The following is a 15231-nucleotide window of genomic DNA, read 5'->3' on the forward strand; positions in this document are numbered from 1 at the left end:
TACAGCATACACACATCTCTTACACATACAGTATACACAGATCTCTTACACATACAGTATACACAAATCTCTTACATATACAGTATACACAGATCTCTTACACATACATTATACACAGATCTCTTACACATACAGTATACACAGATCTCTTACACATACAGCATACACAGTTCTCTTACACATACAGCATACACAGATCTCTTACACATACAGCATACACACATCTCGTACACATACAGCATACACACATCTCTTACACATACAGTATACACAGATCTCTTACACATACAGTATACACAAATCTCTTACACATACATTATACACAGATCTCTTACACATACAGTATACACAGATCTCTTACACATACAGTATACACAGATCTCTTGGGACCAGTGTTCCCTCTAAGCTGTGCGCACGTGCGCGCGCACACAACTCGATGAGGGTGCGCACAGACATTACAACAGAGCGCACAAAGCAGCAGTGGTCCCTTTTTGCAGTTGTGGACTCAATTAATGTGTGTTTCACCCATTAGCTACATTGTGTGCTGTGTTTTGAATGTTTAAATGTTTAATATCATTTTGAAGTAAAGTTAACACAAATGCTGAACGTCATTTTCCAGTTATATATAAGTGACGCACAAAAATTAAAATTTCCTTCCAAAGTTGCACAGCCAAAATCTTTTGCCGCACACAGACTTTGTGAAATTAGAGGGAACATTGCTTGGGACCAGGTCTAAACGGAATTTAACTCTCTTGTTAGGAATTTCTCCAAAGTGACAGATCCAGTATGTAACCCCTGGCAACGACGAGCATGTAACCCCTGGCAATAAGCATGTGGGTAAATAAAAATGATAATGAGTGTATGTGTGGGGCGCCAATGCACTACAGAAAACTATGCATTCTCTATACAGAATAAGGAAGAAATACTCGCACAAGGTGAGTTTAGGCAGCGCTTAAATCAATGAATGAAAAACAAAATTTGTTTACAAAGGTATAAATCTTTTTACTGGTTTAAAAATGCATATATACACAATATAATAGTACAGTCATGAACAAAAAACCTTAATAAAATTATTAAAATTGAGAAGGTGGGGAATAAAAGTAAACTGGAATTAATGAAAATAAAGTTAATAAAGAATGATCCCGTCTCAAAGGACATGTATTTGTGAGTAGATAATGTAGTCACTTGACTTGTGGGAAAACGGGTAAGTGCACTTTACCAATTTAGAAGTTCTGGATCTTTGTGGAACAATTTTTGGTGGAAGCTGAATAAATCCTCACGATGAATGCGGCTGTTTGTCGTGCCGCTGGAGGAGTCAGTGATCGCCGGATGGAGTAGGCCTCTGTGATGAGGTGTGAGACAGATGGAGAGTGTCTCCAACACCAGAGGAATGATGTTGTAGCGATATGACAAATAAAGTTCCAGAATTGTGGAAGTGTGGCTTCCGTGACCCAGGAATGGCCTCACTGGTATAGATGTTGGTAACCAGTGGTGTCTGGGAGCACGGTGTCCGCCTTGTAGTAAGATATCCAGATGAACAGAAATAAATAAATGTCCACAATGAAGTAGATCTCACAATCAGTCCTGAGGCTGGGATGGGGGTAGCAAATCACCTAACGCGTTTCACTGCGTCCTGCAGCTTTATCAAAGGTGTGGGGGACTGTGTACCTAATACAGGTATATATACCTTCCTTAATGAGTAAGTTAGTGCACCTGTGAGGTGCAATTTACCAATGCAGGTACATCAAATAAATCAAACATCTATATAAATTATAGGTAGGCAGACATATATCAAATAAATTATCATAAACATTTAATGCACAATCAAAAATAATATGACAATACGTTTAAAAATCGTTTTTTTGCTATAATGAGATGCGGTCATGTGACTTGTATAGGTCACGTGATCGGAACATAAACATAGCACAGAGGAATGTAATACCAGAGTAAATCACATTTTTATGTAACTCGTTCAGATATCCAACGTTATAGGTTTTTTGTTCATGACTGTACTATTATATTGTGTATATATGCATTTTTAAACCAGTAAAAAGATTTATACCTTTGTAAACAAATTTTGTTTTTCATTCATTGATTTAAGCGCTGCCTAAACTCACCTTGTGCGAGTATTTCTTCCTTTTTTGTACCAGTGAGGAGTGACTACCCTCACAACCAGGCAGCAGCTTGTATTGTAGGATCAGCTCACTGTTAAAGCGCCTGAATATTCCTAGCGAATATTTCTTTTTGTTTTCTTTCCAGTCTATCAGGCTGCTAACATGAGCTGTTTCTCCAACTTCAATGAAAGACAAAATAGGAGGCAGACATATATCTCCAAATGGGATCAGCCCCAGGAGCCAATAATGAGTAAAAATGATGAGGAATGTATTACACTCTTTGAAAAATTGGAGGATTTGTTAAGAGACGAGACCAAACAATGGCTTGATAGCACCAATTTACAAAAATATGCAGATAAAAAGATGTTACCCCGAGGTCTACGTCTCCACAAACCTTCAATTTTTCAGGAGAATTCGGAATTTCAAACAAAATGGGATGACATTCTTGATAATTGCTCTTTTTTATTAATGAACCTAGTGATTGACTATAGAAATAGAAAAGTAAAAGAACTAGAGACGGAAATTGAGAATATTAAGAGTAAACTAGAGCCCTACAACCAGACAAGAGAATTTAAAGAGAAGGACACGAGAGTGATAGAGAGACTGATAAAATTTGAACAAGAAGTAATTGATAATAAATGTAAAAAATTCCAGCGGGATTTAACAGACTATCAATCTAACAATGTTAGAAATTATAGATTAAAACATAGAAATTCTAACCAACTGAGGACCCACAACAATGGTAATAATAAAAATTATACTAATAATGGAGGGAGACCTAATGATAACAGAAGAGCCCTGGATAGAATGGGTGACATTCGTGTATATGACTCACCATATCATAGAGACAAATACTCTAATAAACCACAAAATTCATCCTCTGGGAATAGAAATTACATAAACAATAAAAAAACATCTGAGCAGAGACAAAATTCTAACTCTGACTATATTGACCAAAGGTCAGGAGCGAGACCAAAGGATTTGTCTAATAGAGCCTATAAAACTTCCAACTCTGAACCCCTTTTTTTAGGCCCCCGCCAATACAAAGAAATGGGAAAATATCAAGGGGGAGGGACCCCAAAGAAAAGACGACATCTAAGTACAGAGGAGCTAGAGGAGGAAAGAGAGTACAACGTAAGAAAATAGCTTCTAAAATACCAATCACTAATATATTCAACATTTCTTCCAGATCCCTCAGTGAAGCAGAATCTAAATTATTACAAAAAGGTTTAAAATTCTCTCCGTCGACTGATGCCAATATTTTTACACTCTTCATTGAATTAAATCGATATATCCGCACATTGTGCAGACAGAGATATTTTTTCTCACAAAGATCTCGAAAAGACAATGACCCTGGACTCCCTATTCTATTGGATAGTGGTGACCAAACTTCTCTTGATATATTGGCAGAATTGTGGACGGAGAGTAATGTGTCCCCTAAAAAAATCTTCGATATTGACAAGTCTAAATTAAGAAAGAAATCGGATTTTTATCCAATAAAGGCTAAGGGGACAAGTATTGAGTCCTTTTATAAGACCACATTAGATGATTTTAAGAAACTCTGTTCAAGTGATAAACGTAAATCTAAATTTCACTTTAAAGACAACCTCACAATATGGGAGAAAAAAGCCCTTGTCGGTCTCACTGAGGACACCTCAATTGTCTTCAGGGAGGCCGACAAGGGAGGAGGGATAGTCATTCAGGATAGAGAATGTTATGTGAATGAGGCCCTTCGTCAGCTGTCAAATCAGTCTTTTTATTCTAAATTACTGGATAACCCAACACAAAAGTATATTCTTGAGCTAAAAACACTCCTAGATCAAGCACTAAAAGATTCCATCATCTCTAAGGATGAACATCAGTTTTTGTTTAATCCTTACCCCTTGGTCCCCATTTTTTATCACCTCCCTAAAATTCATAAAAACCTCACTTCCCCACCTGGTCGCCCTATTATTTCTGGTGTCCAATCACTCACTTCCAACCTTTCACAATTCGTTGATTCCCATTTACAGTCACGGGTGACCGCCCTCAGATCACACATCCGCGACTCCACCCACTTTTTGAATTTGATAAAAAATATTGTCTGGAAAGAAACTTACCAATTTTTAACTCTAGATGTGGAGAGTCTTTACTCAAATATCCCACATGAGTTGGGCATCAATACAATCTCTAAAAGACTGAGAGAGGATGGTGATCTGACGGCGGAACTTCAGTACTTTCTTATCACTTCCATATCATTCATCCTTAAACACAATTATTTTTTGTTTCAAGATAATTTCTACCTCCAGGTGATGGGAACGGCCATGGGGACCAGGTTCGCGCCAAGTTATGCCAACCTCTATATGGGGGAGGTTGAGGACCAACTCATTTGGGGGTCCTCCTTTGGCGCGAACCTGGTCCTCTATGGCCGTTATATAGATGATTTATTCTTTATTTGGGATGGGGACTGCACTTCTATCACTTCTTTTGTTTCACATTTAAATTCCAATTCTTTTAATTTAAGGTTTACGCATGAACACCACCCCCACTCTATTAATTTTCTTGATCTTACCTTAAGGAGTGCCAATGGTTTGATCCATACAAGTAATTATCAAAAATCTGTAAACACTAATTCCTACTTACATTTCAAAAGTGGTCATTACCCCCCTTGGGTAAAAAACATACCCAAGGGCCAAATGTTGCGTCTTAGACGCAACTGTTCACAACTAGACTCCTTTGACAGCCAGGCCAAGGGCCTTATCACTGCATTTTTGAACTGTGGATATCCCCCCGAACTTGTTCAGGATGCATACATTTCCAGTAGAGAGAGAGACAGGGATACTCTTCTGAAGGACAAAGGTCCAAAAGAGGAGCACCCTGTGAATTTCACTAATGATAGAGAAAACCATATCTCTTTCATCTCTACATTCAATAGAGATTATAAAGAAATCAAAAAAATCATAGACAAAAATCATTCCATATTGCAACAAGATCCCTTACTGAGAGAAGTACTTCCTTCACGCCCCTCCTTTATTTTCAAGAGAAATAAGTCGCTAAAAAACCTACTAGCTCCCAGTGGCCTAAAATGCCCAAAAACAAATATACAAAGTACTACTCCTACCCTAGATTGGCTCCCAACGAAGCCTTTGGGCTGCTATAAGTGTGGCGGAAACCACTGCATAACGTGTAATTTCATTGCCAATAAATTAACTACGATTACCTTAATGACTGAGAAGATAAAAATTAAGGGATTCATTAATTGTAATACCTCTTACGTTATTTATTTACTTACCTGTACATGTAATTTAAAATATGTGGGGAGAACCACGCGATGTTTGAGGTCCAGGTTCCTTGAACATCGCCGGAACATCTTAAAAGGGTCTCTTCTCCACAGTGTCTCCAGACATTTTTCTGAGTGCCATAGTAACAATCCCAAAGATTTGACATTAACAGGACTGGAACATGTGCCGCCCACTAAGAGGGGCGGCGACAGGTTCCGGACCCTGTGTAAACAGGAAATTTTCTGGACATTCAAAATGGATTCGCTTTTTCCCAGAGGCTTGAATGAGGCAATGGAGCTCAACATTGTTCTCTAATAATATTATCAGCTTTTATACTTTATAAACTCAGTCCAATTTCCCATTCATTTCTTTTCACATCCCCCCCTCCCCCCCCCCCCCCTCCCTGCATTTCTCCATGTCCCCTTATCATTCTATTTCCATCCAAAATACCCTCCCCCCCCCCCCCCCATCCCCTTTCATCCCCCCCCCCCTTTTCATTTTTCCTTTTAATATTGGTTTCATTATTTATTAAAATATCAAAATATTTACAATTAAAATCAAATTAATTTATAAATGCCCATGTATTTGATTTGAATTGTTTCATGGATTCTTATATACATGAATGTTATTAAAAACAGGTTAGATATATATATATATGATAAAAAAACTTATACCATCATTGAAAAAATCTTTGAGGATCATATTATGAATGTGGGAAGATATTCTCTCTATTATATATATAAAGATTTATGTTTCAAATCAATCCCCCATATTACTAATTTTTTCTATTCCATATTCATTAAAAATGTTTTTTACCTTAATAATTGATTAGATCACTATATCTCTATTTTGTTTTCATTAGTACAACTTGGACCCCTTTATAGTCTCTCCACCCTAGTTCAGGGCTATTATTCTTGTTTTTTCTCTCATTCCTTTTTGTGTAATTATGTATTGCCATCGGGATATCTGTGCTGGAACGCATATGCGTTCCATTCGCAAGAAATGACAACCAGGAGGACGGACGATTCCGCCCACGTCCCTCTGCATCACAGGATGCTGTGTACGTCCGGCGTGCGTGCGGAGTGACGCTACAGCATGACGCGGTCACACGTGACCCAAATAATTCCCACTGATCAACACAGCCTTAAACTTCCGGGGAAAGGAGGAAGTAATTGTATACCATAAGATATGGAACGCAATATGCGTTCCAAGGATCGCGCTGGTTATAACTATATGTTTATACTGATCTCTTTATCTCTCCACTCTCCTAACAAGCGTCCACATTGATTTATAACGTTGGATATCTGAACGAGTTACATAAAAATGTGATTTACTCTGGTATTACATTCCTCTGTGCTATGTTTATGTTCCGATCACGTGACCTATACAAGTCACATGACCGCATCTCATTATAGCAAAAAAACGATTTTTAAACGTATTGTCATATTATTTTTGATTGTGCATTAAATGTTTATGATAATTTATTTGATATATGTCTGCCTACCTATAATTTATATAGATGTTTGATTTATTTGATGTACCTGCATTGGTAAATTGCACCTCACAGGTGCACTAACTTACTCATTAAGGAAGGTATATATACCTGTATTAGGTACACAGTCCCCCACACCTTTGATAAAGCTGCAGGACGCAGTGAAACGCGTTAGGTGATTTGCTACCCCCATCCCAGCCTCAGGACTGATTGTGAGATCTACTTCATTGTGGACATTTATTTATTTCTGTTCATCTGGATATCTTACTACAAGGCGGACACCGTGCTCCCAGACACCACTGGTTACCAACATCTATACCAGTGAGGCCATTCCTGGGTCACGGAAGCCACACTTCCACAATTCTGGAACTTTATTTGTCATATCGCTACAACATCATTCCTCTGGTGTTGGAGACACTCTCCATCTGTCTCACACCTCATCACAGAGGCCTACTCCATCCGGCGATCACTGACTCCTCCAGCGGCACGACAAACAGCCGCATTCATCGTGAGGATTTATTCAGCTTCCACCAAAAATTGTTCCACAAAGATCCAGAACTTCTAAATTGGTAAAGTGCACTTACCCGTTTTCCCACAAGTCAAGTGACTACATTATCTACTCACAAATACATGTCCTTTGAGACGGGATCATTCTTTATTAACTTTATTTTCATTAATTCCAGTTTACTTTTATTCCCCACCTTCTCAATTTTAATAATTTTATTAAGGTTTTTTGTTCATGACTGTACTATTATATTGTGTATATATGCATTTTTAAACCAGTAAAAAGATTTATACCTTTGTAAACAAATTTTGTTTTTCATTCATTGATTTAAGCGCTGCCTAAACTCACCTTGTGCGAGTATTTCTTCCTTTTTTGTACCAGTGAGGAGTGACTACCCTCACACCCAGGCAGCAGCTTGTATTGTAGGATCAGCTCACTGTTAAAGCGCCTGAATATTCCTAGCGAATATTTCTTTTTGTTTTCTATACAGAATAAGACAGACACGTTAGGGTGATATAGAGCGATAAACATCCAGCCAATCAGCTCCTAACTGTCACAAACACAGACTATAACATAACAGAAGTTGATTGGCTGGATGTTTTCATGTGGAGTGCCTGTATATTTTATTTTTGTTACCATTGGGGACCAGTTTGATTGTTTTTTTTCATATGGGAGCCAATAGTTTTTTTTTTTTCCCTGTGGGCACATGGGGGTCTCATGGTGTGCCTTGTAAATGTTTAAATCTTGTTTGGTGTGCCGCGAGACGAAACAGGCTGGATATCACTGCTCTACAATGTCGGCGGTTCTCAAACTCAGTCTTCAGGGACCCACACAGGTCTCCTGGCAGGTGCACTGTCATCAACTGTCACATGTGAAAAATCTACAGGTGACCTGGAAAACATGGCCCCTGTGTGGGGTCCTGAGCACCGAGCTTGGGATTGGGAACCCGCGCTGGTTATATTATGCGATAAGCTTCAAAAGGACAAAATCAAACCTACACCTCTGTATCCTACGTCATGAAACTGCAAATCGCAGAATGACACCAACAGACAGGTATCACTGTGACCGATAAGAGGATTACAATTACATGTAGAGATACGACATTAACCCTTTCCGGGCCAATGTTGCTGTGAGAGATCCTCAAAATATCCGCTATAAATGCCAACGCCGCTCCCAGCGACTGCTTTTTTTTTGGGGTGCGATATTTAACTTAACTTCAATGAAGTGACTGTTGTATTTGTATTTGAGCGGCGCCGGCATTTTTAGCGGATATTTTGCAACGTTGGCACTTACAGGGTTTAAATATAATGTTGGCATTGCGAGGTGACACGATTCAGGGGTGAGGTGACACGATTCAGGGGTGAGGTGACACGATTCAGGGGTGAGGTGACACGATTCAGGGGTCTATTCACGAAGCAGTGAAAAGAGAAGAGAGCCAGTGGAGCAGTTGCCCATAGCAACGTCCGAGTACTATTTATCGAGTCCATGCTATAAAATGACACCTACAGTAGTAGCTGATTGGTTGTCATGGGCAGCTTCTCCAATGGCGCCCTCCGAATCTGGTCCCCCTCCTGGCCCTCCAGAAAGAAGGTGACCAACAACACACCCCCCCCCCCCCCTCCCCGGGAAACCTTCCCCGCAGCATTGTTAATTTCACGCGTTTCGGTGTGGGCAAGGCTAAATATGCAAATTGGGTTATTTAGCCCCACCCCCTCCCCAAAGACCCACCAATTGCGGGATTTTCAGTACTAGAGGTGGGGCTTGATGACATCTACATCATGCTCCCCCCTATGTGCTGCCGACAGTCTCCTCTCCAGGCTTCTCCCGAAAGAGGAGACTTTAAAAGTAGGCACACGCCAGGAATGGTGCATTGTTAGAGTGCAGCACATATTCAGATCTGTTTAGCTACCCTATAGATTGTAAGCTTGCGAGCAGGGCCCTCATACCTTTTTGAATATCTCTTCTTTTGCTGTCTCCAAAAGTAAAGCTCAACAAAATATGCTGCGCCGCTATATAGGAAAGTGCTAATAAATGAAGACGCCATTTGTCGGTGAGTGACCGTTGAGAAGGTTCTCTCTATGTAAACTGATCAGACGGTTCTCTGCTGCCTGAGCGACAGGCCATGTTTGTAGGTGACAGAGCAGTGAAGCAGAACGGTGTCATAGACAGACTCTACCATGTCACCACAGGTATGTTTGGGGTTTATGACACTAATTCCCTAACAAGCAACGCTGATAGTTAGTTACAGGTGAGCCCAAACACTAACATTATATAACCATCATGTTCCTGCCTGTGCATGGATGGTATGATTCATTTACCACTAGCACATCATCAATAATATAATGAGGTGCACCCACATGCTTCTGAATTATTGTTATTACTGATAGTATAATGATCTATTTAGAACAGTGGTTCCAAAAGTTGGTCCTTAAGGACGTGCCACAGTGCATGTTTTCCAGGTCTCCTCACAGGAAAGCAAGTGAAATAATTATCTCCACCTGTGAGCTTTTAAAATGTGTCGGTGAGTATTGAGTGCACCTGTGCACCTGCCGGGCGACAGTGATAGTGTTTCGTGTCAGCCATTCCCCTCTCTCATCCTCCGTCCAATACAGAAGACGGAGAGACAGCAGAAGGGGCATTTGCAAATCTGACACTTCTGTTTACCACCTATCACACTGTGCTGCATTATCAACAGTAACAGAAAATTCTTTGAATATGTCTCATGACTGTTGAATATGTCTCACAAGGATATCCGAAGGTGTATATTCTGCTCTGCAATGGTCTGTGCCGTGATTGTACGGACATATACTCAGTATGAGCATTACGACCACACCACACTGGATGTGCCCAATCTCCTCTGACCTTGGAGGACAAGCAGTGTTGGGCCAGGTTAGTATTAAGATGAGAGTCTACTAGGGAATACTAAGGAGCCGTAAAACTCAATGTAAGTACAAAATATTATTCACAGAACTGACCATTAGGAATAAACTATCTGCATATTGTACTCAAGTTCTTTTAATGAGATACTAATAAAGGTACAGTATGTTTTAAACAATACAAATTTCATGGCATTTGAGCATATATGTGTCTGGGTACGAGTCTGCTTTGCCCTCTCAATTTCCCATATATGTAGTACCCCTCCCATCCCCAGGTACTGCGCATAACCCTCCAGCCTCAGGTACTGTGCACAAACCCCCAGCCTCAGGTACTGCGCACATACCCCCAGCCTCAGGTACTGTGCACAACCCCCCAGCCTCAGGTACTGCGCACAACCCCCCAGCCTCAGGTACTGCACACAACCCCCCAGCCTCAGGTACTGCACACAACCCCCCAGCCTCAGGTACTGCACACAACCCCCCAGCCTCAGGTACTGCGCACAACCCCCCAGCCTCAGGTACTGCGCACAAACCCCCAGCCTCAGGTACTGCGCACATACCCCCAGGCCCAGGTACTGCGCACAACCCCCCAGCCTCAGGTACTGCGCACAACCCCCCAGCCTCAGGTACTGCGCACAACCCCCCAGCCTCAGGTACTGCGCACAACCCCCCAGCCTCAGGTACTGCGCACAAACCACCAGCCTCAGGTACTGCGCACATCCCCCCAGGCCCAGGTACAGTGCACATCCCCCCAGCCCCAGGTACTGCGCACAACCCCCAGCCCCAGGTACTACGCACAACCCCCAGCCTCAGGTACTACGCACAACCCCCCAGCCTCAGGTACAGCGCACATCCCTCCAGCCCCAGGTACTGCGCATAACCCCCCAGCCCCAGGTACTGCGCATAACCCCCCAGCCTCAGGTACAGCGCACATCCCTCCAGCCCCAGGTACTGCGCACAACCCCCAGCCCCAGGTACTACGCACAACCCCCAGCCTCAGGTACTACGCACAACCCCCAGCCTCAGGTACAGCGCACATCCCTCCAGCCCCAGGTACTGCGCATAACCCCCCAGCCTCAGGTACTGCGCACAACCCCCAGCCCTAGGTACTGCGCACAACCCTCAGCCCCAGGTACTGCGCACAAACCCCCAGCCTCAGGTACTGCGCACAAACCCCCAGCCCCAGGTACAGCGCACACAATCCTCCAGCCCCAGGTACAGCGCACACAATCCTTCAGCCCCATGTACTGTGCACAAACCCCCAGCCCCAGGTACAGCGCACAACCTTCCAGCCTCAGGTACAGCGTACACAACCTCAGGTACATTGCACACAACCTCCCAGCCTCAGGTACAGTGCACACAACCTCCCAGCCTCAGGTACAGTGCACACAACCTCCCAGCCTCAGGTACTGCACACAAACCCCCAGCCCCCGGTACTGCGCACAACCCCCCAGCCCCAGGTACAGCACACACAATCCCCCAGCCTCAGGTACAGTGCACACAACCTCAAAGCCTCAGGTACTGTGCACATACCCCCAGGCCCAGGTACTGCACACAAACCCCCAGCCTCAGGTACTGCGCACATACCCCCAGCCTCAAGTACTGCGCACAACCCCCAGCCTCAGGTACAGCACAGCACACACACCCCCCCAGCCTCTGGTGCACCCCCCCCCCCCAGCCTCAGGTGCAGTACATACACCCCCAGACTCAGGTGCAGTACACACACCCCCAGACTCAGGTGCAGCACACACACCCCCAGACTCAGGTGCAGCACACACACACCCAGACTCAGGTGCAGCACACACACACCCAGACTCAGGTGCAGCACACACACCCCCAGACTCAGGTGCAGCACACACCCCCCCCAGACTCAGGTGCAGCACACACACCCCCAGACTCAGGTGCAGCACACACACCCCCAGCCTCAGGTGCAGCACACATCCCTCCTGCAATAGAACACTATATAATCATAACACTAGACTGTGGCTAAGAAGAGGTTAAGCAGCTAATCCCCGGTATTCCTGTGTACTTCCGGATCCCATCCCACACTCCGGACTGGCAGCCCCCAGTACCAGGGCTTCTGTCCCCGGAGACGGCGGAGAGACTACTCACTTGCTCCCCGCCATGCTGCTGCCAGAGTTACAGGATGATACAGCTTTGCTCCTCCCAATGTTCCTTCAAGCTTTATATGCACAACCTTTGTTCTGTGCTGGTTCTAGCACTTCCCTGCACAGTCTGGCCAGATAAATGCGTATAACGAGCTGTGACACACGTCTGCATGACACTAGATAGCCACCTTATCTATAGGCTTATTATAGGCATATGGGCAGATTTCTGACAGCAAGTTTTTGGGAAATCCCTTCAAATGACATATCGGCTCCAGTTCCTTCATTTCCAATCGCAGAACGGTCCCAATAGGTTTCTATGGGGGCTTCTAAGTTGTCAAATTAACCAGCGCTAGAATGCGAAACATTCCAGACCTCTGGCCCAGTATATAACGCCATCCTCAGATGCAGTGGCGGAACCTGTGGGTGGTGAGCCCAGGGGAAAAAATATAATTTTGGCCTCCCTCCTCCACCCCAACCGTCGACATGGCTCAGGTCAATAGGGTTGGAAGGATGACACAAGCATTAGGTCGACAAGAATGATTATATTTTTATTTTTGTCCCGAACACTGACATACATCGCCATAGATTACCGCATACAATGTTTCACAGCGAAGTTTGGTATTTAGCTTGTAGATCGGGATATTCTACTTATAGAACACTCTCATTTACAGCACCCATATAATGCAAAACTCATCATGAGGCAAGTTGGGGAAACCTGAGAGCGCCTCCTGTCCTGACACCCCCCCCCCCCCCCAAGTAAAATCAGCCATTGCAGTAGTGAGCTAGTTGCCATCTGTGACTGCAATGGCTACACTGTGACTGGCAGATTGTCACCTGCCAGTCACCCGCAGGACAGGCAGTCCATTGGAAGGTGTTGCCTCCCACTGGGACTGCCAGACTAGACTGCGATTAGCAAAGAGCTAGCTTCCTGTAGGAAGCCACTCCCTGCCTGATCGTCAGTTCTGGCCAGCATCTACATGCTGCAGCCATTGCAGTCCATAGAAGCCAGGGATTTGCGCATACACAGTCAAGATGCCGGTGGCAGGAGCTCTCCTCTTCCTTGACAGGTGTTTTTAGTTAATAAATAGGTATGATATAAATCTGCATTACCGCTACCACTGTCTCTGTCAAGTCGGATGTGTTTGGTCTCCGATACCGACCATCAGATCTAATCCATTGGATCCCGCAGCCAGGACTGGGATCGCATACGATATACATCATATAAAAAATGAACGCATATGATGTATCGTATGCGATCTTGCCGGCCGGGTGAGTCAGCAGTACCTCGCTTTAATTGGATGGGGCCTTTACAGGTCATACCTCCCAACTTTGTAGACAGGCGAAGAGGGACTCCTGAAATTAGGGAACGTGGCCTGTAAATCGCGTCACTGTGCTGTAAATCCAGTTTTCGCAGCTGAGGCGGCCTGACCAGCGGCTTTGTAAGCTGCTGGTCAGCCCCCAGCCTCTCTATTCACCAAGTGATAAGGGGGGACTCCCAACTACCCTCCCAATGCGGGAACGTCTCCGAAAACCGGGACATTCCTGTGGAAATTGGACAGTTGGGAGGTATGAGAGTTGCTTCTAGATATTGACTGGTCTGGGTGTCCAACCCTATATACTCCGAGTCACTGCTGCATGGGTGCGTGGAGTCTGACTTGATTCCTGAGGTTGTTACATAAACACGTTCCACACATGATAGGAGATTAGTGTGGTGTACCCGGCTCCCAACAAACATTATATATATATATATATATATATATATATATATATATATATCTTTCTGAAGCTTATTATGCAATTTACCTTTCAGCAAGATTATCATGGGTGGAGATTGTAATTTCGCTGCAGTCTGGACAGGTGACAATTAAAAAGTATTTTTAAAAATGCCCTAAAGTATAAACAATAATATAGGCCAGCAGACAGCTCCACCTATTGGTGTCTGGGGAACTAGCCATCATGTCAATTCAAGCAGCCACACCTTTCAGGAACACCAGAAAGACTGGCCAAGACCCCAGTGCAATGAGAAATGGGGTGTGCATTGTGGTCACATCCCCCAAAAAGTCACACATCAGGGGACATGGCTTCATGATCAGCGCTGCATTGGGTGTCACCACCCATAGTGACATCATAAAAAGTAAGTAAGCTCCTATCTGCATCCACAAGGACAGCAGCAAACAGCCCACATCCAGCCCCAGGGATCACTTGTTATAATGTACGCATGCCATAACCAGACATTTTGGTGCCCCCTTGTGCGAAAAAGGGAATTGGTGCCCCCCCCCAAATACCTAAAATAGGGACACCATACCTCCCAACAGTCCCGATTACAGCGGGACAGTCCCGATTGTCAGGGCCTGTCCCGCTGTCCCACCCGCGGCCGGCAGTGTCCCGCGGTGAGGGGGGGCTGTTGGGAGTCCCCCCTGTCGGCTGCTAAGCATCGGGGAATAAACGCTGTGCACATGCGCACAGCGTCTATTCCCGCAGCCAGGGGCCTGGGGGCATGGCTAGAGGCTCACAGAGCCTCTGAGTCATGCCCCCATAGCGGCAGAACGGGGGCGTGGCCTAGCGGGAGAGCTGCGAGTATAGGCCACCCCCCCCCGAAATTAAGCCACACCCCCGAAAATTTCGCCATGCCTTCGTGCGCAGCAACTGTGTCCCGCCTCCAGCTCCATCAAAGTTGGGAGGTATGGGACAGTGCGTGTGGAAGGTGCATGTTTAAAATGTAGGGACGTGGCTTCATGGGGAAGGGGTATGGTCACATCATAGTACCAATAAAGGACCAGATGTAGCTTCCCTGAAGCGGAAACGAACAGGAATTTCGTCCCCCGCCGCCGAAATACTGGGTGTGAAACGCTAATGCGTCCCGGTCAGATGGAGCC

General features: G+C 44.4%; 1 protein-coding gene across 2 annotated transcripts in view; it reads right to left on the reverse strand.

Moving 5' to 3' along the window:
- LOC146045536 (para-nitrobenzyl esterase-like) overlaps window positions 1-15231 on the reverse strand; it is a 35738-nt gene that overhangs the window by 17385 nt on the left and 3122 nt on the right. Inside the window, exon 1 of one of the 2 annotated variants that reach the window (XM_083164451.1) lies at window positions 12360-12506. The exons of the other annotated variant lie outside the window; for it this stretch is intronic. Within the exon in view, the coding sequence (XP_083020577.1) occupies window positions 12360-12373 (14 nt within the window). The 5' untranslated portion in view covers window positions 12374-12506. Of the gene's footprint in view, window positions 1-12359; window positions 12507-15231 lie in introns of those variants that run through there. 2 annotated transcript variants of the gene reach the window in all.

The sequence above is a fragment of the Crinia signifera genome, chromosome 11 (assembly GCF_055691185.1).
Source record: "Crinia signifera chromosome 11, ASM5569118v1, whole genome shotgun sequence".
Taxonomy (NCBI): domain Eukaryota; kingdom Metazoa; phylum Chordata; class Amphibia; order Anura; family Myobatrachidae; genus Crinia; species Crinia signifera.